We start from the raw sequence: 25,463 nt of genomic DNA, 5'->3' as shown, positions 1-25,463 counted from the left end.
ATAATGTTTTAACTATATGTAGGGTGCTGTTTCATGCTTTTACCATTTCTTAATCCATTTAATCTTCATAACAGCCCTGTGAGATAGGAATTATCCCCATTTTACAAGTGAGGAAACTGAGGCCCACAGAGATTATTTAGACCAATGCCACACAGAACTTGTGCTCATTACCACCACCCTACTTCCTTGGGATTCCTCTACTTCTCAGATTGTATATCCTTAAAATGTCTTAATGAACCCCAAATTATTTTTCTGATCACCTTTATTATAATTTAATTTAATTTTTAAATTAATTTCTACATATTTTTGCCTGGTTTTTGTTGTTTTTGCTCTCATCATCAAGTAAATTTTTGTTTTTCTTTTAAGTAGAAGGAGTGTTAATTTGTGTTTGTATCCACATGGCTGGGTTAAAACTAAAGTGATCTTTCAGGCATCTTCTGAATGGAAGAAATTCACTGGCAGCAGGCTCCTTGTGGGACCATCAGTGAACTCATTGATGTCCTTGTTGGCATCCTTGTGTCATGTACATGGTAGCTAAAATACATTGGGGAACCTAAGAATTTGGAGTATTCCCAGGCACTCATGTGAATATCTCCAAGTATCTTTCAAGTATGGTCTGAGGACCCAGTGATGATCCCTTAGTTGTTTATCAAATGGCCTTCAGGTGGTTTGGTAGTTCCAGAGGGAAAATGATGAAACAATTTTGTTCACATAGTTTTAAAAAGTATAAGTAAATTATAATTATGGTGTTTATGGAAATTCTATTATATTTTCAGTAATTGTTAGAGTAAAAGTTGTGGTTTTTGAAACATGGATAGTATTGGTCAGTTCATCTCAATTAAGATTCAGTTAATAGGAGTTGTCTCGGCTAATGTCATTCGTCACTGTCATTAGTGAGTTACTGTGTTTGGTTAAATTTGCTTTTGTTATTGTTACTGTGGCATTGCATTATAACCCTGTCTCATTAAATGTATCATTATCTTTAAAGTGGTTTATTGATGCCTAAAATGAAGATGAAATTGTAATATATGCCAGAACTCAGAATAAAGTCATAAATGTAGATAGTAAACAGTTTCAGTGCAAATAGTATATATGTTGGGACAAATGAATCTACAAGTCTGATGATTTTGCATAAAGAAACAAACAAACAAAAAGAAAACACAAATGGGAGAGATATAATATCTTCAGATTTGATTCTATTAAGTAGTTCTCTAGTCCCAGGTGTGTGGTGTGTTAATGAAATTTTGTTGAATAGAAGCAGGAAATCGCTGAGGTTTTTGTATTATTTTCAAAGTATGGTAACTGCTGGGGCAAAGCAATTAAGTCTTTTCTAAAACAAAAATAACATATTGCTCTTTGGCGGTGAAATTGCTGCATTTTGTATTTTGCAACTAAAGGCAGAAACAGGACATAACCAACAGACATTTCATTAAGAGTTTAACTGCTTGAAGTAAAAATAGGTATAGAGAGCCTGCATAGCATGCTGGTGAAGAGCATGAACTGCATGGGTTTAAATGCCAAGTTTGCACTTGGGGTTTAAACTCCAATTGCACTTTGTAACTTGGTCACCCCACCTAATTTCTGTGTGCCTCAGCTTCCTTTTCTACATAGAAGGAATGATAGTAATATGTACTATCATACATATATTTGTTGTAAGGATTATAGTAGTTAATATTTTTAAGCACCTAAAACAGCATCTGGCACATAGAATTATTTATGTAAATAAAATTGAGCTAAATAAAAATGTACAAAATGTGAATCGGTACTTTTTGTATGTGTAGAATGTCAATATGGAAGAATACTTGACAAGTTTTTGTCCTGTGTGCCACCGAAAACCCAGGATACTGGAAAAGATATATTGGGATCATTGCTGATGGAGTACAGTAGTGTGAAAAGGAAGAGAATGCATTGCTGTGCAAATAAAAGAGGTGACCTCTAAGTGTAATTTACATTGTTGTATTCACAGGGAAGAGTTGGTAATCAAAAATATGCCATCTGGGCTTTATTTGTTGTTGGAGAAAATACTGATAATTATTGATACTATCAAATTGTAGCCTTTGAGTATACATTTAGGCATAGTGTATGAGGAATTGGGCAGCAAGTATGTGTCCAGTTATAAAGGGGAAAAGATGCTCATTTGAATCTGAAAAATGAGTGATAAGGAGATAAAAATATTTCTTCATGATGATGATAATTCTAGTAAAGACCATTTGGAGTAACTTACTTGAATGAACTGTCATAGTAGTAAGTTTGAGTTTGTTGAATTGTTTGATCCTTCACTTTAGGCTCAAAATATCTCATTTTAAATTTGCAAATGAGAAATTAGGATTTATTTGAAGAAAACTGAACTGTGGTATAAATAGCTTAAACTTTGATGCGTTCCAATATCTTTCTTTAACGAATTATTTTTGGAGAATGAAATACATGATTTATTGTCACATATCTTTAAAAATCACATCATTACAAATGTAAATAGAGAATGGATTAGGAATCCATTTATTCTGTCACTCAAGCTGAAACAATCAACCTTTCTGCTTTCATTTGCAATATGCTTGTCAATTTAATGCCGGATAGAGTCCTGAAGCTCATCTTCACTGAGAAGTTCCTTATAATTTCTAGGTTCACAATAGTCCAAATATCCACAATTGCCCAACAAAGCCAGCAAATATTTGTTGTCATCCAACAACCTTTAAAAGAGAACTGGAACTTTCTAATTTGGTAAAGATGGAATAGAAAGTGATTGGATGTGGAACTCAGTGTCTTGTTGTAGCTTCAAAGTCTTTGTCACTGGGTCAGATGTTGACAGCTTGGTGACAGTACAAACAAAATACTATCCCTTTCACTGATAACAAATGATAATAATAGTAATAACAATAATAATAAATATTGGTTTTTAATTTTAAATGATATATTTTAAAAAATTTTCTTAAGTATTGTGATCCATGTGTGCTTGGTATAGATGCTGAAATAATATTGTTAAAAAAGAGCTTACTATGGGGCAAACATTCTAAGTGTAATGAACTCACATTAACTGAAGGAGCCACTATTTTACAGACTGAGACAGGGAGAGAATAAATAACTTATCCAGGTTTACCCAGATGTTAATTGACAGAACCAGGATTTGAACTAAGTCATTCTGGAAGTAAAGTCTTCACTACTACTTGACAGAGAAAAGCAGTAGTCTAGGAATCCCTGACCTGGTCAATTCACCTATGTGTTTTTTATTTGGAGTTCTACTAAAATGTTTCTCTACTCTTTTATCATACAATTTTCCCACATTACTCCCCTGACCACTCCTCTTTCCTCTTCTTCTCCTCACTGTTATTATTATTAATACCGCCGATGAGTATTTTGATTAGAATCCTTTAAGGTAAGAAATTGTTGCTAAGAAGGGGATGTTTTGAAGGCAGAGAGAGGAAAGATAGCTTTCATAGCCAATTTTTTCTTTGGTTATTGGCAGCCCAAGACAATTTAGGTGACTTGTAACCTTTGATACCTCAGATACCTCAAAATTGCATGCTCATCTGAGAGTGTTTTAGTGAATTAATAGCATTATCTTCCCCCATGAAAGATTGCACAGATCATTAAATTGCTGTTTAATATATTTTAAAACACTGATTTCATACAGCTTTGTTTAATGGGTTTAATTTGTCTTAATGGTAATGTTATTTGTTAGAAACAAATGAAAATTCAAATTTATAGTATAAAAATATATCAGGTTTTAAATTGTAATGTTTTTGGTTTGTTTTAAATATCTCAAATTTCTGGCTGTTGTTTGTGGGGCCGAAATATTTCTCTTTTAAATCTAGCAGCACCCTCTAGAGTGAAAGGATAATACAATTTGATAAGAAAGGAGCAGTTTCACATATTCAAATATTTTCCTTGATATGTCCCACCATGAGAGACAGCTTGTTACCGAGAAGTAGCAAAGAGCTGAACCTAAATGTTTTTGTGCTCAAGTGAATGTTCTTTTCAAGGATGCTTTTTAGGTAACTGAAACAAAATAGAAATAAGCTCCTTTACAGTGAAAATTGATCTTGTCTTGGTAGTTGTGCATCTTTTTCTTATCTTCTTATGAAAATGGTTGTATGTAGTTTCATTTGAAAATGGATATTTGCATAATAAAATTAGTAACAGATGTTGAATTTTTTGCTAAATATAACATGCTAAAATTTACTGAATGTCCATTATATATGTGATACTGCATCTGTATTGAGGAATACAAAAGAGAGAATTAACCATACTCTGATAATTACACACTTATTTCCACGTATGTAATGTATCAGAAAGTGAACTGTATTGACTGTTGTATGTTTTCGTCAAATTTTCTAAGAATATTACTATTAATGTATATCCTTTTTATTATTACAGAAGAAAATACTCAGGAAAAGAAAAGCTTGAGCGAAAAAGTTTCTCTCTATAGAGGTGACATCACTTTGCTAGAGGTAGATGCTATAGTCAATGCAGGTAAGTAATATATTTTTCTGTGATGTATTTTTTATACAAGTTTCATATCAAAATGTTGTTTTCCCTCAACAGGAATATATTTTAGAAAAAAAATGCTTGCTGGTGTAGACATATCTTATGTATTTCCTTTCTTGATTAAAACACTGAAGATTTATTTTATATATGTGCTGCAATCAATATGGTAACTATATAGGGTATCCTAGCTAAGTTGAGACCACGGTAGTGGCTCACTGGAAAATTAACAGATTATTACAAAAGTCCTTTAGAAATTACTTTAACTGCTATATTATTGTTGGTTTCAGGCTTGAGTTAATGCCCAACATAAATACAAGTTTATTGAGCTTTTTCTTCCTTTCGAATAAGTTTTAGAGAGATGATTGAACTTACACCAGATAAAAATAAAACAAAGTACTTCTTCCTGTGATTTCAGAACTTCAATTGTTTAGTTTCAGGTTTTCATTGTTGTTATGAAATGCTTCATTCTAACAGGCATATTTTAGTTATTTTAATAATTAATTAGACAATAAGTAATTTTTCTAGCTGAACATTGCGAAAAATATGATAGATGTTATTGATGGTGATCTGTATCTTCTATACCTTTTATTATGTGGCTATATATCAAGAAATATATAACAGTTGTGATTCTATAAAAATAAATGTCAATATTAAGAGGATATTTAAAGGTTTAATTTGTGTTTTATAAAGTTAGGCTCTTTGTGGGTTGCAAGCATCCAATAAAAACAAATCTGGACTTGGATAAGGAGACACCTTATACCAAAAGATTATTACAATAAGGGGAGGAGGACTGTCGCAATAGGGAATGGGGACTGTTGAAATCGGTAGAGGAGAAATATTGCAATAAGGAGAATGCTTTGACCATGAAATCTAAAAGCATCTCAATGGTTGGTCAGGAAAGGGCTTTTCTTTTATAGGGAGGAGTGAACAGGATTAGAAAGAACTGGGTGTGGGGGAATGGGAGGAGTGGGTGGCAAATCAGATAGATGATCACCAAATGTTTTTTTTCCAGAGGGCAGCTGATTCTTCAAAGGGGTCTTTAAAAAGGAGTTGGGTCAATTTCTAAAGGGTGGGCCAGAGTTCTGGGGTTTGGGGGTAGGAGAGAAGCATGACTAAAGTTTGGTCAAGTCAGATCAATGGGCATTTTGTTCATATTGGTCAATAGGGACAAACAGTTCAGCTAATCTTGTATGAGGCAAAGAATGGGAATATAGAGGGCCTTCGTCTGGGCTTGTCTTAGGTAAACAAGGGGATCATTTGGAAGTCTTTAAGTCATATGGGGAAGGGTGGTTTTTTCTTGGTAAGCTATTACTGGAACACAATAGGAGGAAGCAGTTTCTTGTCTATGGCCATTTTCTAGGAGGATAGGGCTTAGGTAAAATTCAACATTGCAACAAGAAAGCGACATGCTCAGGCTCCCTTGGGTGCTGAATAAATTCACACAGGATAGTAGAAACATGTCTTGGTAAGTGAACAGGCGGTCTCATGGAGAACTGGACATTGTTCAGGATACAGCACGGTTGGGCTGGAAGCCTAGTCAGCTTTTTCTTCCCTCAGAGTTGGGTTTTTGTTGCTTTGTACTGTAGTTGCTTTGCTGTTTTTCCTCTTTCATTTTTCCTTTTGGTTCCTCTGTACTTCCTTTCACCTCTGCTGTTTTTGCTGCTTCTCTAGAATGTAAAACTCTTAATGAGAGAGGATCTGTGTGGGTCATTTAATCTCCATCTGGTATGAATCACTCCTTGTGGATACAGTTCCATACCCATGCCACCTCATAGGCTACAGGTATCCCATATTTGTAGGTTCTAAAGACTATTCATATGTAGCCCTGGGCATCAAGCTGCCTGCTTTTCTCTGACCTATGGGGCCTCTGGAAAAGACAGGCCCTTAGAAAGGTTCTCATGAGCACCTCTTTAGTACAGGGTTTTAATCAGATATCACTGTTATCAAAAGGAACTGAGTTACCAATAATAATCAACATAATGGGTTTAATAAAAGAGAAACTGTTCAAACAGGGAGATCTCAAATTGAAAGTATGAGTCTCAAGATGGTTAGGAAGTTACATTAGCTTATAAAGGCATTTAGGAAATTTCCAAAGGGAAACTTATAATAATTGGTTGACAATTCAGTTCCATATTATAAAGGAGGGTCTTATAAAGCAGGGAATGATCAGAGATTGGATATTATAGCATACTTGTCTATTTCTGATAGGCTATTTACTGGACTGAAATCAGCTTATTTCCAATTGTCACTTAAACTGGAACTTGTACAGGGTACGTTCCATTTTTTTCTGAAAGCCCCACATTTATTTTTAATTTTTGACAAAAGTTCCTGTCATTTCTCAGAAAGGGGGTTGCTCCCAGCACTGCCAAGGCAGGCAGCCAATTTATTTTACTTCACAGTTTCCCCCATCCTGCCTTTTGGTCATTTTTCCATTGATCTCATTGGGAACATTACCAAAACACTTTGGTTGCCATCATCGGTCTCTCTCCTAGTTGGCAGGCACAGAGTTCTCAATATCAGGTTGTTGCAATGGTCTCAATTTTACTTTTTTCCTGTCAGTTTTGCACTGATTTTCTTCTCTTGATTGTAATGAGGTGTGTTGGGTGACTGTTTAATTACCTTTAAGACTCTTGGAATGGGGTTACTTATTTGTTGGAATGGATTATGGTCACAGCTCCATCTCTGAGTCAGAAAGTCTTTTATTTCATTTTTAGTTTTAATCTCAATCCACCAAAGACAACCCTTACTTTATTTCTATAATTTTTGATAGACATGTAAGTAAACACATAAAATTATTAATGCATTAGTTGTCTTTATATTTTGTCAAACTAATAGTTTATTTACTGTTGAAAAATAGCAAGCGACATTTATGTTTTAGTAGTTCTAAGGCTTTGTAGTTAGGCCCAATAATGCTGTAGTCATAGGATCTGGATTTTCTGATTCCTGCATTCTGTTTATATATGCAGAACTTACTTGTTCTAGCCTCCTTGTTAAAGTTAACTGATGTTGTAAGACCAGTGGCAGTTTGCTCCATCAGGCTATTGCATTGGAACAATATAAACATAATTAGTAAAGCACATAGCTAGTAAAACAAGTTCTCCTAATATAATTCTAAAACATTCTCTCATGGGTCCATACAGCCAGCCTCCCATTTCTGGAAACAAATCAGTCCAGATAAGTATGTGTTTTTTTCTAGGGAGTAAAATACTTTTATATTAGTTTCTATGATTCCAAAAGATTTTATGTAAAACCAGTAATTATCAGATATTAAGGCACCGGTATGATCCTGGATTGCAGTCAGTAGATTTAAAGTTTCTCTGTTTTGTTTTACCAGTTTGGCCAAACTGTCCGTGTTTGCCTGGAATTCCTGGAACATAACAAATGTAAGGCTAAAAGATAGTTTGGTAGACCTAGGTATGTTTCTAATAGCATTTTTTTTCTAGTTTGTAAGTATGATTTCCTGTAATACTGTTTGTAACGAGATTTATTTGAAGCCAAGTGATGAGTTCACATTGTTTGATTTGGTTTATTTGACCTAGAAGTTTCCACTGGTTTGATTACCTAAAAGGATATTTGGTTTTAGGTTCTTGGACAGGAGAGGGTAAAAAGAACTTATCATAATTGTAATTAGGAGAGACCCCCACCCTCCACTCTGGTCTGCGATCCATGCACCAAAAGGTTCATACTGAAGGGAGTAACTTACTGGCAAAAGCAAAAGCAAAAGTTCTAATTGTTTGGTTTTAATGATATGACAACAAATCCAACAATCAGAAGGATTTGCTGCTGAGCTTAAGACCTGTATGGGATGTGTGTAAGGATGACTAGATAAACCTTTGCATCAACAAATATTAAGGAATAACAGGATCATTTTGGCAATGAGGAGAAGGTAGACAAATAGGAGTTTGAAAAGTAAGAAATATAAATCATATGACAATAATTATTATTAGAACTATAATAACTAATTAAGGAAGGTGAGGCTCATTGAGTTCTTGTTCTATGATCTTTGGTGGAAGCTATCTACCTTTGACATCATCTACTTGTTTCCCAATCTTGGGGAAGCGGTCCACCTCACAAGTTGATGGCTGCTGATTTTTTTTAAAGTTAATTTTGCATCAGTCACAGTCTCATGTAACCATTCTCGGAGTGGTGCCCATTTTACCTGGGAGATATGGATCTAAGGCTCTATTCCTTCTTTTTAACAGCAGTGCAAGAAGTTAGCAAAACCTGATAAGGTCCTTTCCAGTGGCATTCAGGGCACATATTTTTTTGACGTCTCTTCCAAAATACAAAGTCGCCACCAGATTGTATGTTGTTATACAAGCAGTTTGGTGGCAGTGGAAGATCCCTAAAAGCCTCTTGGACCTGTTGAATATAACCTTGAGATTATTCCATCAATCCCTTGCGGTATTAGAGAATGTCCTTTTGTCTCTGTTTGGATCACTAGGGAAAAGAACATAGGATGTTCAGTGACAAGCTCATATGCAGTCAAATGGTGTTTGCTAGAAGGCATTGATCGTAACCACCGTCAATGCCAGTTGCAGGAATCTAGGCCAAACTAGCGTCTCTGATAATTTGTTCAGTTTTAATTTTAGTATGTCATTTATTGTTTCAACCTTACCAGAAGACTGAGGATGGAAGGACATGTAATTTATTGATTTTAGAAGCTGGCAATTGATATTCAGCCAATTCTTTTACAGTAGTTTTCTGACAATTATTTTTGACCCATCTTATGGGAAACTTTATTCCTGATACAAAGTTTTGCTGTTGGCTGAATTTGTTGAGATGCTTGCTTTTCATAATGATAGCTAATGCATTTCTCTTGTATTCTAGCTCAATTTTGCAAGTGTGAGCCTCTGTTTTTATTATTGATATTTTTTCAGGTAATAATATTGCTTCTAAAGTTCAGCTACTTGTTTGCCATTTTTTATTGGGTTGATGAGGTCAGGAAACTCTGTTATTTCCATAACATTCCAAAATTATAAACTACTCCAAATGCATATCTATATCAGTATAGATATTGACAGTTTTCTCTTTTGCTAGTTGGCAGGCTCTCGTTAAGGTTTTTAATTCAGCTTGCTGAGCTAAGGTAACGTTGGGAGTTGATCAACTTTCAGTCAATTCTGTATGATATTTTCCTATTTCTGTCTTAAGATCCATCTACCAAGTCTGGGTTACTCAAAGTTGTTTCTTGTAAATCCGATCGCAGGAAAAATAATTGAGAAACTACCATTTCACAGTGGGGGGTTTTCCCTTCTTTTGGTAAGGGCTACAGTGTTGCAGGGTTTGAGCATTATGGTGGTGGAGGTGGATATATTAAGAGGAAAGCAATAATATTTCATAAGAAGTCAATCTCCTAGCTTACGTGTGCTGAGTTTTCCCTGAAATTAAAAGCTGAAGGGCAATGTGTGTTGCTTCTAATTATAAGGTGTGTTCCTGGACTAAATCAGCAAATGCCTCAATTAATTGAAGACTATAATAAGCTGATCTCCATGCCTTTGACTGAGAACTCCCAATGCTTGGCTTTTTATTTTCATGCACAAACAGTGAGATAGGTTGATTGTAGGTAGGTAACACTTAAGTGTGGGGGTTGCATTAAGGCCTCTTTTAATTGGGTAAAAGCCAATTTGTGTTGTTATTTCCATGACAATAGTTCAGGATCCTGAACCAGTTCACAAAAAAAGGCTTTAGAGCCATCAGATTTTTAGCATTGTATACATGTTTATATTCTAATGGTCTTCCAAAATGTTCAGCCAAGTGTTGGAGTTCTGAGATAGTGGTAACTTTCTAGTCTAGTTTATGTTTTTTTCAGTAGATCATTTAGTTCAGGTTTTAAGCTGTTAACAAAATGACTAGAAAGCCCTGTTCTTGTATCTTCATTTATTTTGAGTCCTGAATGTTGGCTGAAGATATTTTCTAACCTTTTATGCTAGTCTCCTACTGATTCATCCCTTTTTTGTTTGCAAGATTGTATTATTGTCCGATCTATTTTTATGGGAAAGACCTTGGGATTTTTTTCTATTAAGGACTCTCTGACTTTATAAGGTCTGTTAATTCCATCCTTAGTAGCATGTAAGGCAGGGTCCTTAAATCCTCATCAAGATCATTCCAATCACTGAATTCCATCCATTTTTTTCATTTTGAACAGACTCACTAACATGTGAACTAGTTGATTTAAATCTGGGAGCCCTGGGTCGTATGCCCCAATCAGAATTTTGAATTCTTCTGTAAATTTAGTTTGGTTTTTCTTGGGATCTGGGAAATCCTTTGTAGTGTCATGAAGTTCAGTCCTGGTCCAGGATTTAAATTCAGCAGTGGCTGTTATGCTGAGCTCAGTAGATGGTATAATTTTTAGAACTGACTAACAAGTTCTGAGGGATCAGGTGGAAAGGGGAGAGGGTAAAAGGGTCTGAATGGCTATAAGCGGGGAGCAGTAGGACTAGAGGTAGCATTTTAAAAGTTTTCCTCTGTGAACTTTAAAGAATCTTTTAAAGAGGCTATTTTAGAGTCCTTCTGTCTTTTAGAAGTTTCTGAATACCAGTCAACTCCCCCAAACACACACACACACACACACACACACACACACACTCACACTCACACGCACTCCCTTTATGGAGTCCAGGAACCTTTCTTTTCAAGTGCACTTCTCAGTGTACCATTGTGGTTAGTCAAATGTTTGCCAAAGTGGCCACTGCAAGTTCAAGTCATCGCTAGTGAGATTTAACCATTTATCTAAAAACAAACATGAACTGGACCAATAGTGAGAAAACAAGTAGGCAGCAGGCATCTTTGCTGGAGAGGAAGAGAGAGATTTAGATGTAGAATGAGAAGAGTCCATGTTCAGTCAAAGGTTCCAAAAGCAAAAATAATACATGGGTCCCACAAACAGAAAAGCGGCTGTCTTAAGGTATACTTTAACCTCCGTACCCTCCCTACACAGTCAGAATAAGGAATTCACCAAGGAGATGCCTGGACCAGGGCAAAACCAAGCCAAAACTAAGTTTAACAGTATACCCATAGAGCCCCATGCAAAAAAAGGGAGCTGAGAGATCCAGGAGAAACTTACCTCTTGTGCTCTGTTGTTAGCAAGAGAGCAGCAGACACAAAGGGTCCCCTGGGTACCAACACCTGGTCACTTACCAGCTGCGGGGATGGTAGGGGTCTTCTTGGATCCTGCTTCTGATATCAGAAACTGTTAAAAGAAAGTAAGTCAGTGATAATAATCCATATAATGGGTTTATTGAAAGAGAAACTGTTCAACCACGGAGATTTCAAACCAAACTATGAGTTACAAGATAGTTAGGAAGTTACATTAACTTAAAAAGGCAATTAGGAGATTTCTAAAGGGGAACTTATAATAATTGGTTGACAATTCAGTTCCATATTACAAAGGAGGATCTTATAAACTGGGGAATGATCATAGATGTTATTATAGCATACATGTATATTTCTGATAGGCTATTTCTACTGTACTGAAATCAGTTTATTTCCACTTGTTGCTTAAACTGCAACTTTTGCAGAGTATGTTCTGTTTTTTGTTTTTTTTTTTTTTTTTTTTTTCAGAAAGCTCCACTTTGTTTTTAATTTTTGGTTTAACTTCTCAGAAAGGGGGTTGCTCCCAGCACTGCCAAGGCAGGTAGCCAGTTTACTTACTTAACACTGTAACTAGTAAGTTGTCAATGATTTGTTATGCCCTAAATTCTATAAACATGTGAGCTTTAATTAAAAAGTTTTAAAGTTCTTGTGTATACCACCATCCTTCCTGTGTGTTCTTACAATTTTTAGCCAAATGATTCTAATTCTGTCCTCTGGAGTACAATGATGACATTTACTTCCTTTTCAAATACTTGAAGACCACTCTCATGAATTTTCTCTTTCTTATGATGAACATAACATTGAATTTGCCACATTAGATAGAGCACTTTGTAATAGCAGTAATAATGGCCTTTTTTGGGTTTTGTTAACTATACCTGTTTGTTTCTGCCTTGAAGCCACAGATTGGTATCTTTTTCCCTTTTCTGTGTCACTTCCCAAAGCAATGTCTTGCTCCTTATGTTCTCAATAAACACTTCATACTATATATTTGTTAAATTGAACTAAATGTAATTGAATTTTAGCACCTCTGACCAACATTTGGAGATTTGACACAATGAATCAATTTGGTGTCTGGTTTTTTAAATTATTTGGTCAATAAATAAAAATGATTTTTTTGGTAATTTTTATTGAAAATAAAATAAAATGGTGCTTAATAGAAAATACCACTAACCTATCGCTATTTTAGTTCTTCCATATTTTATCTTGTCCTTGCCTGCATGTGTAATTTTTTTCATATTTTCCATCACAGTATACAGTGGTATTGTGAGTTAATATGAAGGCAAGCAACAACTCTCACTCCCTAAAACAGTTTGGCACCTTTAGCTCACCTCATTGGCTGTGATAATTGTAATTTGGCCATGTTCTGCATCTCACAAGGACTGCCTCAGCAGGAAGTTCCTGGGTAGATGGAAAAGAGATGCCAAATGTGCAGTGTGATAGCTCTATTTACAGCTTTCTGTTGTGCAGTTTGTTTGCCTGGTGTTTAATGAGAGGAACAGCTGTTAACCTTTCAGGTGAGCGAGGCAACATAATAGGAAACTCCAGAGCAGCCTCTGGTGAAAGGGTGTGAGAAGCTGAGAGGCAGTGTCCCTGTCAAGTGCCAGTCCATCCCAGTTGGTTGTCACTTTCTATCAGACTACATGCCCATGTTAGTACATTGTAACTCCTGACCCTACTTACTTGCTGTAATTTATTCTTTTTCTCTTACATATGTGATACGGGACCCTTCTTATACTCTTGTGCAGTAAATTCATGGATTTTAATGTGAATTTATGTAATTATTAAGTGTATTTGGCAATGATCTGTATATATAGTACTTTAAAGTTGACCCTGTTTTAATTCTGACTTTAAATGAAGCACAACTGACTAAACAATAGAGAGGCATTTTCAAAAGTGGATTATCTATATGTGACATTCAAATTGTGCCCTGCAAAGCAGTATTTTCTAGGAAAAACCTTCGGTATTTATTTTGCATGCAATTCAACTTTTAAATTAATTACTATATGGGCATGCTTGAAAACAGTTGGCTACACATGCTTAGATCTTTTATGATTAAACAAGCAGATTTTCAAACACTGGCTAAATAGATGAGTAGGAAATATTCACTGAAAAAGTCATGAAAGATTTATTGAGTGATTATTATGAATCAAGAATTAGGCTAGGTAGTGGAGGAAAAACAAGTAGTAGGTAAATGTTGCTCTCTAGCACAATAAAGTGCTTTATTAGAGCTGTGCCCAAGGTGCCATGGATATACAGAGGAAAGCCAAGTAACCCAGGGAAGCAAGTGAGTGCAGGTGCAAACTGGGGAAGCATTATGTAGCTGAGTATGGTTGGTGCAAATTCAGGCAGAGGCCAGATCATGACCTGCTTTATACACCATGCTCAGGAGTTTAGACTTTTTTTTATTGGAGAAGATGGGGAGTCTTTGAAGAATTTTTCAGAGGGGATGGCATGACTGGATATATGTCACAAAGATCCCTCTGTCAGCAGTGGTAAGGATAAATTGGAGGAAGGATTAATTTGAGGGGGAAACTGGAAGCAGAGATGAAACTATTTAACTTTGAACTCAGTACATCAGCTGGAATAAATCTTGTTTTCTTCTCCCAGCTCCTGACTGTAAGCTGCTGCTACTTCTGTCTCTGCCCTCTTTAACTCTGGCATGAGTTCCAGTTTGATTTGGGGCAACTTCAGAGAGATTGTGTCTAGTGTAGCTGAGTAGATCAAAACGACTCCTGAATCAAACCAAATTTTTTCTTCTTTCAACAGCATTTCTTGAATTTCTAACTTATACTTGGTACTTTTTAAGTCACTGCTACTCTGGCTTCCCCCCACTTTTCCGCTAAAACTGTTCTCATCAACGTCACCTTAACTTCTTTATCTTCAAAGAATGAATTCTTTTTTTCGTGTATTTTTCTGGATCTCTCTGTAGCATTGAGTGCTGTTGACCACTTCATCCTTGAATGTTAATTTTCTTTTTGCTTCATTGACACACACTTGGCAGTCTTCTTCTTCTTCTTCTTTTTTTTTTTTTTAGCTCTACAGCTTTGACCTTCATTTAAGCCACATCATTTTTCACCTAGAGTATTTCAATAGACTCCTGAATGCTTTCCTTCAATGGCACCTGCTCTTCAGATACAGTCAGAATGATCTCTCTAAAATGCATATCTTCTCTTGATATATCGCTTTTCAGCCATCTTTAGTGGCTCTCCATTGCCCTTAAGATCAGGGGCAAATGCCTCAATATGGCACAAGGCCCTCCTTAATATTCCTTTTGCAGACCAACCTTTTGCCACTGACCTGTAGTTCATGTTCTCTTTTTTGTCTCTGTCTCTCTTTCTCTCACTTTCCCTCCTTCTGGCCTTTGTAGAAGTTGCTCAGTCTACCTGGAATTGTCCTTTGAAGTTTCTCTACCTAACCTACTCCTTCCTCAGTTCTTCAGCATGTCAGATCAGGTTTCATCTCCTATTGGAAGCTTTAAACACTGCCCTCCCCTTCCTTCAGTACCCCAATCGAATGGGCATCGAGCACCATGGGTTCCATAGCTGCCTATAATTCCACTAGTGTAACACATCTGTTATTGTTTGACCTTCACTTGTTGCAAATATGATTGTAAATGCAAATGCAGCCACCAAAATGGGTTGTCTCCATTTAAGGAATTTGTAAGATCATCACCAAAATAAAAATCACAAAATAATAATAATAAATTATTGTGGGGAACTTGAAGACCCCCAGGATCCTCAGATTGTAGTGTGAGAAACACAACTGTAGACAACGTAGCAATACCAGTCAAAAGCTTGAGTAGTAGACCAGAATTAAACATTTAGGTTAGATGAGTATATCAATTTCATTTATATAAGCACTAGTATTAAGGCTTACAGTATGCTTATGACAACCTAAGAGGTAGGTTTAACAGATGAGGAAACCTAGCCACAGAGGGGTTAAGTGACTTGCCTAAGGTGTTACTGCCAGTAAGTGGCAGAATCAGGATCCAGGCAGTCCGACTCTAGAGTTTGCGACCTTAACTCCTTCCTTGTTGAAATGAAGCCAGAAGTGACCTCTAATCCAACTGGAGTCAGTTTAGAGTCAAATCAAAGTGATTTCACTCCAACAAGAGATCATTAGAAAGCTTGGAGCCAAATTTGTTGCTCACTTCTACTAGTTTGTATGTTTTGTATTCTCAATTTATTCCTGCTTTCATTTTACTTTCCAACCCTCATTTTCCCATTATCTTGTTTTTAATTTAAGTTTAATTTATTGTGTCTTACTTTAATTATAAACTGATTTATTTGGAAGAAGGTAAAATATAAGTAAAAATTAAATTTAAAAGGTATTTCATACTCCTAAGGTATTTTAGCATTTTGGAATAGTTTTACTAGTGCTAATGAATTTTGCTTGAGTCTTATACTATTGTTGGGGGGAATTTCATTTTCATATTGAAATACTGTATTTTTCATACCCATATGAAAAAAATATGGCTATTTCTATATTCCTCTCTTTTTTAAATTAAATTCAGTTTTATTGCTATATATTCACATACCATACAGTCATCCCTGGTGTACAATCAGCTGTTCACAGTACCATCATGTAGTTATGCATTCATCACCTCAATCTATTTTTGAACATTTTCCTCACATCAGAAAGAATCAGAATAAGAATAAAAAATAAAAGTAAAAAAGAACACCCAAATCATCTCCCTGTCCCACCCTATTTTTCATTTAGTTTTTGTCCCCATTTTTCTACTCATCCATCCATACCCTAGATAAAGGGAGTGTGATCCACAAGGTTTTCACAATCACACTGTCACCCCTTATAATCTACATTGTTATACAGTCATCTTCAGGAGTCCAGACTACTGAGTTGGAGTTTGATAGTTTCAGGTATTTACTTCTAGCTACTCCAATTTATTAAACCTAAAAACTGTTATCTATATAGTGCATAAGAATGCCCACCAGAGTGACCTCTCAACTCCATTTGAAATCTCTCAGCCACTGAAGCTTTATTTCTTTTCATTTTGCATCCCCCTTTTGGACAAGAAGATGTTTTCAATCCCACAATGCCAGGTCCAGATTCATCCCTGGGAATCATAGCTTGCGTTGCCAGGGAGATTTACATCCCTGGGAGTCAGGTCCCGTGTAGTAGGGAGGGCAGCGAGATCGTCCACCAAGGTGGCTTAGTTAGAGAGAGAGGGCCACATCTGAGCAACAAAGATGCACTCAGGGGTAGACTCCTGGGCACAAATATAAGCAAGTTTAGCCTTTCCTTGCAGCAACAAGCTTCATAGGGGCCTGCCCCAGAACAGAGGGCTCAGCATATCAAGCCTTCAGTCCCCCCGATGTTTGTGAGAACGTCAGCAACAATCCAGGTGAGGAAGTCCAATACCACTGCATCCTCCCCCAGCTCTTCAGGGGGGCCCCGAATATATATTTTTATTCTTCACCCAAATTACTTTAGGGTGTGTTGCTGTTTCATTCTAATCTATACAGGCCTACCATAGCTCACTTCCTATTCACAGTTCCATGTAATTGTAGTGTTTGAACAAACTGACTGTAGAAGTTATATTGTTTAGAAAATATGGATCCTACACCAAATAAACATCTCTTCCCTTGGTCTCACATGGAAGTTGAAGTTTTAACAGAGTCAGTTTCAACTTTTACGCTTTGTTTTGTACATTTTAAAATTGGATTTTTGTCTTTCTGTTGTTGAGTTGTAGGAACCCTTTATATATTTGGGATATTAAACCCTTATCTGATATGTGGTTTCCAAATATCATCTCCCATTACCTAGGTTGCCTTTTTACTTTTCTGATGATGTCCTTTGATGTAGAAAAGTATTTAATTTTGAGGAGATCCCATTTGTCTATTTGCTCTTTGGTTGCTCGCGCCTTAGTTGTGAGGTCTAGGAAACCACCTCCTATCACAAGATCTTTAAGTATTGCCCTACATTTTTTTCTAAGAGTCTTATGGTCTTGGTGGTAATGTTTAGGTCTTTGATCCATTTCGAGTTAATTTTTGTATAAGGTGTGAGATAGGTGTCCTCTTTCATTCTTTTGAAAATGGATATCCAGTTCTCCAAACACCATTTATTGAAGAGGCTGCTCTGTCCCAGTTGCTTTGCCTTGACTGCCTTATCAAAGATAAGGTTGCTATTGTAAATGGAATATGTGAGGGTCTACTTCTGAACACTCAATTTGATTCCATTGATCAGTATATCTGTCCTTATGCCAGTACCATGCGGTTTTGAGCACTGTAGCTTTGTAATATGCTTCAAAGTCAGGTAGTGTGAGACCTACCACTTCATTCTCCTTTCTCAAGATATTTTTGGCTATTTGGGGCACCTTACCCTTCCAAATAAATTTAGTTATTGGTTTTTCTGTAAAGTAAGTTGTTGGGATTTGAATTGGTATTGCATTGAATCTGTAAATCAGTTTAGGTAAAATTGCCATCTTAACTATATTTAGTCTTCCAATCCATGAACATGGTATGTTCTTCCATTTTTTTAGGTCTTTCAATTTCTTTTAGCAGTTTCTTATAGTTTTCTATGTAAAGGTCTTTTGTGTCCTTGGATAAGTTTATTCCTAAATACTTGATTCTTTTGGTTGCTGTTGTAAATGGGATTTTTTTCGTGATTTCCTCCTCTTGTTGCACATTACTTGTGTATAGGAACACTACAGATTTTTGCGTATTGATCTTGTAGCCTGCTACTTTGCTGTATTAATTGACTAGTTTTGGTAGCTTTGCTGTAGATTTTTCTGGATTTCCTACATATAGAATCATGTCATCTGCAAATAGTGAAAGTTTTACTTCTTCCTCTCCAATTTGGATGCCTTTTATTTCTTTTTCTTGCCTAATTGTTCTAGCTAGAACTTCTAGCACAATGTTGAATAACAATGGTGATAGTGGGCATCCCTGTCTTGTTCCTGATCTTAGAGGAAAAGCTTTCAGTCTCTCCCCATTGAGTGTGATGTTTGCTGTGGGTTTTTCATATATTGCCTTTATCATATTGAAAAAGTTCCCTTCTATTCCTATCCTTTGAAGTGTTTTCATCAGGAAAGGATGTTGAATTTTGTCAAATGCCTTTTCTGCATCAATCGAGATAATCATGTGGTTCTTCTGCTTTGATTTATTGATGTGGTGTATTACATTAATTGATTTTCTTGTGTTGAACCAGCCTTGCATACCTGGAATAAATCCCACCTGGTCGTGGTGTATAATTCTTTTAATGTGCTGCTGGATTCGATTTGCGAGTATTTTGTTGAGGATTTTTGCGTCTATATTTATTAAAGAAATTGGTCTATAATTTTCTTTTTTTGTAGTATCTTTGTCTGGTATTGGTATTAGGGTGATATTGGCTTCATAGAAAGAGTTAGGTAGCTTTCCCTCTTCTTCAATTTTTTGAAGAGTTTGAGCAGGATTGGTACTAATTCATTCTTGAATGTTTGGTAGAATTCACATGTGAAACCATCTGGTCCTGGGCTTTTCCTTTTTGGGAGCTTTTTGATGACTGACTCAATCTCTTTACTTGTGATTGGTTTGTTGAGGTCATCTATTTCTTCTTGAGTTAATGTTGGTTGTTTATGCTTTTCTAGGAAGTTGTCCATTTCATCTAAGTTGTCTAGTTTATTATCATATAGTTGCTCATAGTATCTTCTGATTATCTCCTTAATTTCTGCAGGGTCAGTAGTTATATTTCCTTTCCCATTTCTGATTGCATTTATTTGCATCTGCTCTCTCTCTTTTTTTCTTTTTTTTGTTAGCCTAGCCAGTGGTCCATCGATTTCATTGATTTTCTCAAAGAACCAACTTCTGGTTTTGTTGATTCTCTCTATTGTTTTCCTGTTCTCAGTTGCATTTATTTCTGCTCTAATCTTTGTTATTTCTTCCCTTCTGCTTGCTTTGGGGTTAGTTTGCTGTTCTTTCTCTAATTCCTCCAGGTGAGCAGTTAACTCTTCAATTTTTGCTCTCTCTTCTCTTTTAATATAGGCATTTAGGGCAATAAATTTCCCTCTCAGCACCGACTTTGCTGCATCCCATAAGTTTTGATAAGTTGTGTTTTCATTGTCATTTGCCTCAAGGTATTTACTAATTTCTCTTGTAATTTCTTCCTTTACCCACTGGTTTTCTAAGAGGGTGTTGTTTAGCCTCCATATGTTTGTGAATTTTATGACCTTCTGCCTTTTATTTATTTCCAACTTCATTCCATTGTGGTCTGAGAAAGTGTTTTGTATAATATCAATATTATTAAATTTGTTGAGACTTGCTTTGTGACCCAACATGTGGTCTATCCTAGAGAATGTTCCACGAGCACTTGAGAAAAAAGTGTATCCTGCTGTTGTTGGATGTAGTGTTCTATAAATGTCTGTCAAGTCTAGTTCATTTATCATACAATTCAACATCTCTGTTTCTTTAGTGATCCTCTGTCTAGATGTTCTATCCATTGATGAGAGTGGTGTACTGAAGTCTCCAACTATTATTGTAGAGGTATCTATTTCTCCTTTCAGTGATCACAGTGTTTGCCTCATGAATTTTGGGGCATTCTGGCTTGGTGCATAAATATTTATGATTGTTATGTTTTCTTGATGAATTGACCCTTTTATTAATATATAGTGTCCTTCTTTGTCTCTTTTAATTGTTTTGCTTTTGAAGTCTAACTTGTCTGATATTGATATAGCTACTCCTGCTTTTTTCTGGTTGTTGTTTGCATGAAATATCTTTTTCCAGCCTTTCACTTTCAGTCTATTTTTGTCCTTGTGTCTAAAGTGAGTTTCTTGTAGACAGCATATAGGTGAGTCCTGTTTTTTAATCCATTCTGCCAGTCTGTGTCTTTTTATTGGGGAGTTTAATCCATTTACGTTTAGTGTTATTACTGTAAGGGCAGTACTTTCTACTACCATTTTGTTTTTTGGAATGTGTATGTCATATCTTATTTTTTCCTCTCCTTTTACCTTTCCTGATAATCTTCATTTCTGCACTCTTCTCCAACTCTCTCCTGTCTTTTCCTATCAGCCTGTAGCACTCCCTTTAGTATTTCTTATAGTACTGGTATCTTATTCACAAACTCTCTCAGTGTCTGTTTGTCTGAAAATGTTTTCATGTCTCCCTCATTTTTGAAGGAAAGTTTTGTTGGATATAGAATTCTTGGTTGGCAGTTTTTCTCTTTCAGTATCTTAAATATATCATGCCACTGTCTTCTAGCCTCCATGGCTTCTGCAGAGAAATCTGTACATAGTCTTATTGACCTTCCCTTGTATGTGATGGATGGCTTTTCTCTTGCTGCTTTCAGAATCCTCTCTTTGTCTTTGACATTGGACAATCTGACCAGTAAGTGTCTTGGAGTAGGTCTATTGGGATCTATTCTATTTGAGGTACACTGTACTTCTTGAATCTCTAATTTTCTGTCTTTTATAAGAGTTTGGAAATTTTCAGTGAATATGTCTTCTATTACTCTTTCTGCCCCCTTTTCCCTCTCTTCTTCTTCTGGGATACCCATAACACGTATATTTGTGCGTTTCATGTTGTCACTCAGCTCCCTAAGACCCTGCTCATCATTTTTTTCACCATCTGTTCTTTTGTGTGTATGAATTCGAATGACCTGTCTTCCAGTTCACTGATCCTTTCTTCTGCCTGTTCAAATCTACTGTTGTGTCCCTTCATTGTGTTTTTCATCTCCTCCATTGTGGCCTTCATTCCCATGAGTTCTGCCATTTGTTTTTTTAAGTTTATGAATTCTTCTTTATGATCATCCAGTGTCTTCTTTAAATCCTTCAGCTCTTTTGCTATATCTTCCTTCATTTCATCAAATTTATTTAGCATTAGTTGCCTCCACTCCTGTGTCTCAGCTGAGCTATTAGTTTGTTCCTTTGGCTGGTCCGTGTTTTCGTTTTTCCTGGTATGGCTTGTTATCTTAAGTTGTCTAGGCATCTGATTTCCTTGATTAGTTTATTTTGGAGCTTGTTTTCTATCTTTTACCTAGTGGTTTTCTTGTTGGCTGGCTTTGTTCTCTGGCCTCTTTTATTCAGTTCAACTTATTCTAGACCTCTAACTTAGGTTCTATTTAGTTGGTCAGAATTTTTCCCCTCTTGTTTTTTCTGTTTCTTGCTCTGCCTCTGTGTAACCTTTTTGTGGGTGGGTCTCCTCAGATATGGTCGACCCTAGTCGGATTTTTCCAGTCTAGTGAGGCCCATTTCTCATTGGGAGGGTATAGGGTTTTTCTGAGAATGAGACCCTCCTATGAGGCCTTTAGAATTGGTGCTTTTCCTCTCCTTTCCAGCAGGTGGCGCTTGCCAGCCCGCAGCCCCCCCACCAGTGTAAGGAGGTATGTAGACTTTAGTTCTCCTGGTGACTCTGATCCTATTGGGGGTGTGGCTGGCTGAAGCTGGAATCTGAATTCTAGCCCCTGGGGTCTGAGTTCCTAAAAGGAGGACTGCCAGTTGAGCTGGACCTCCCTCCACTCTCCCAATCCTCATAACTCCAGTTATCTCTCAGGGGCACTATTCCCTTCTCCTCTCTCCTCTTTGGAGCCTCTCCAGGTAGATTCCTTGGTCAGCCTGAGTTGCCAATTAAAGACGGGGGTGGAGGCCTTCAGTAGTTAATATGGAACTCAAAGACACTGTGGGTACTCTGTCTCCCCCCAAGCCCAGCCTAGTCCCTCAACCTGGGCTTTCCGATAGAAAATAACCACATATATTACTTTTAGATTAAAAAAAAAATAGAAAAGAAAAACAAGAAAAAGAAAAAAAGAAAAAAAAAAAGAGTCTCTTTTAAAAGTCTTTCCCCAGCCTGGAAGTTTTGTCAGTGTCAGAATAAAGCATTTAAGGATATGCTTTGGGCTATTGTCTGATAATTACTCTCCAACAGCTTCAGTTCCACCCCTGCTGGGGGCTATTGAAATGCAGAAAGAAGGGATCAGTGAGAAGCCAGAAGGGACAAAATTTTGGGGAAAAAAAATGGCTTTTTTGGAGTCTGGGAATGGGTGCCCACTTTTACGTGCCCCCACTTCTTGGAGCCGAGCCCTTCTTTAGCACCCCAGCTCCCAAAATTAGTTAATTAATTTGTTATTTAATTCTGCAGTTGAGGCTGGGTTAAGCCTCCCTCTTGCCCTCGGCAGATAGCTGCTTTTTGGGTTTTTTTTCCCCCCTATCAGTGAGCTGGCAGCAGGATTGTCTGTGAGGTCTGTGTGGGGAGGGGCGCCAGACCCCTGGTCCGGGGAACTTACAATGTTCGCTGCGATCTCAGCTTTTCCTACAATTCCAAACTTGCGTCCAATGTGTGACTGGTTACTGGAGACCCCGAAAACACTGTTTCATATAGTTCTTGGGTAATTGCCAGCTGCTCTGGGGAGAGACAAAATTCTGCTCTTCTCCACTCCGCCATCTTGCCCCGCCCTCCCTCCCATAAGTTTTGATATGTTGTGTTTTCATTTTCATTTGCCTTGAGGTATTTACTAATTTCTCTTGTAATTTCTTCCTTTACCCACTAGTTTTCTAAGAGGGTGTTGTTTAGCCTCCATATGTTTGTGTATTTTATGCCCTCTGCCTGTTATTTACTTCCAACTTCATTCCATTATTGTCCAAGAAAGTGTTTTGTATAATATCAATATTTTTAAATTTGTTGAGACTTCCTTTGTTACCCTTGTGGTCTGTCCTAGAGAATGTTCCATGTGCACTTGAGAAAAAAGTGTATCCTGCTGTTGTTGGATATAGTGTTTTATAAATGTTTGTCAAGTCTAGTTCATTTATCATACAATTCAATGTCTCCATTTCTTTATTGATCCTCTGTCTAGCTGTTCTATCTATTGATGAGAGCAGTGTATTGAAGTCTCCAGCTATTTTTGTAGAGGTGTCTACTTCTCCTTTCAGTGATCTCAGTGTTTGCCTCATGAATTTTGGGGCATTCTGGCTTGTTGCATAAATATTTGTGATTATGTTTTGTTGATGATCTGACCCTTTTATTGACATATAGTGTCCTTCTTGGTCTCTTTTAGTTGTTTTACTTTTGAAGTCTAATTTGTCTGATATCAGTATAGCTACTCCTGCTTTTTTCTGTTTGTTGTTGGTGTGAAATACTTTTTCCAACCTTTCACTTTCAATCTATTTTTGTCCTTGTGTCTAAAGTGAGTTTCTTGTAGACAGCATATAGATGGGACCTGTTTTTAATCCATTCTGCCAGTGTGTGTCTTTTTATTGGGGAGTTTAATCCATTTACATTTAGTGTTATTACTGTAAAGGCAGTGGGTTCTTCTAGATTTTGTCTTTTGAATTTTATATGTCATATCTTATTTTTTCCTCTCTCTCCTTTTACCTTGCCTGATAATCTTTATTTCTGCATTCTTCTCCACCTCTCTCTCTCTCCTGTCATTTCCTGTCAGCCTGTAGCACTTCCTTTAGTATTTCTTGTAGCGCTGGTCTCTTATTCACAGACACTCCCAGTGTCTTTTTGAAAATATTTCAATCTCTCCCTCATTTTTGAAGGACAGTTTTGCCGGATATAGAATTCCTGGTTGGCAATTTTTCTCTTTCGGTATCTTAAATATATCATGCCACTGTCTTTTCGCCTTCATGGTTTCTGCAGAGAAATCTGTAGTCTTATTAAGCTTCCCTTGTATGTGATGGATTGCTTCTCTCTTGCTGCGTTCAGAATTCTCCCTTTGTCTTTGACATTGGACAATCCGATCAGTAAGTGTCTTGGAGTAGGTCTGTTGGGATCTATTCTGTTTGGGTACACGGTACTTCTTGAATCTCTAATTTTCTGTCTTTCATAAGAGTTGGGAAATTTTCAGTGAATATTTCTTCTGTTATTTTTTCTGCCCCTTTTCCCTTCTCTTCTCCTTCTGAGATACCCATAACATGTATATTCATGCGTTTCATGTTGTCACTCAACTCCCTAAGACCCTGCTCATATATTTCCATTTGTTTCACCTTCTGTTCTTTTGTGTGTATGAATTCAAATGTCTTGTCTTCTAGTTCATTGATCCTTTCTTCTGCCTGTTCAAATCTACTGTTGTGTGCCTCCGTTGTGTTTTTCATCTCCTCCATTGTGGCCTTCCTTCCCATAAGTTCTGCAATTTGTTTTTTCAAGTTTACGAAATTCTTCTTTATGGTCATACAGTGTCTTCTTCTTTTTTTTTTTTAGACTATTAAAATTTTTTATTTTTTTAGATTGTTCACATACCATACAATTATCCAAAGATCCAAAGTGTACAATCAATCAGCTGCCCCCAGTACCATCATACAGCTGTGCATCCATCACAATTAATTTTTTTCAGTTTTTAGAACATTTTCATTACTCCAGAAAAGAAATACAGAAAAAAAAGGAAACTCAAATCCTCCCATACCCCTATCTCCCCTCCATTGCTGACTCTTAGTATTGATATAGTACATTTTTACTGTTGATGAAAGAACATTAAAATACTACTAACTGTAATTAGTTTGCAATAGGTATATTTTTTCCCTATATGCCCCTCTATTTTTTTTAAAGTTTCAGAATAGTATTTAATTTTAAGATATTTATAGTCTTCTTATTTGATATCACAGAATAGTGGCTGTGTTATAAATTTTACAGATGAGGATATTGTTGCGCTATTCTCACCATACATAGGTTGCAGAATAAATCTGAATACAGATCAATAATTCCTGTTCTTCCTCCTTTGTATATTTACAAACATGCCTACACATAACCCTTACTATTCAAATTATTTTTATCTGAACCAAGGAACTAAATGCATTGAGATAATTTTGTTTTGTTTATAGGATTTCTCAGTGTAAACTCTACAAGCTTAGGGATCAGAGAGTAAATAGGTTTTTTCTTTTTTGCCAAACCCTCTGTCTGAACTCAGAAGCTAAAATGGTTCAGTATTTTCCAGTAACTGTGCAATAAATAGCAAATCTTGAGTCC

At 36.5% G+C, this 25,463-nt stretch overlaps 1 protein-coding gene across 6 annotated transcripts in view; it reads left to right on the top strand.

Moving 5' to 3' along the window:
* MACROD2 (mono-ADP ribosylhydrolase 2) overlaps window positions 1-25,463 on the top strand; it is a 2,227,780-nt gene that overhangs the window by 79,653 nt on the left and 2,122,664 nt on the right. For all 6 annotated transcript variants that reach the window (XM_037811787.1, XM_037811788.1, XM_037811785.1 and 3 more), the window contains exon 3: window positions 4,372-4,467. In XM_037811787.1, coding sequence (XP_037667715.1) covers window positions 4,372-4,467 — 96 coding nt within the window. The remainder of the gene's footprint in view (window positions 1-4,371; window positions 4,468-25,463) is intronic.

Source organism: Choloepus didactylus, chromosome 19 (assembly GCF_015220235.1).
Source record: "Choloepus didactylus isolate mChoDid1 chromosome 19, mChoDid1.pri, whole genome shotgun sequence".
Lineage (NCBI taxonomy): Eukaryota > Metazoa > Chordata > Mammalia > Pilosa > Megalonychidae > Choloepus > Choloepus didactylus.
The sequence above is the reverse complement of the archived record's forward strand: the minus strand, read 5'-3'. Positions and strand labels throughout refer to the sequence as shown.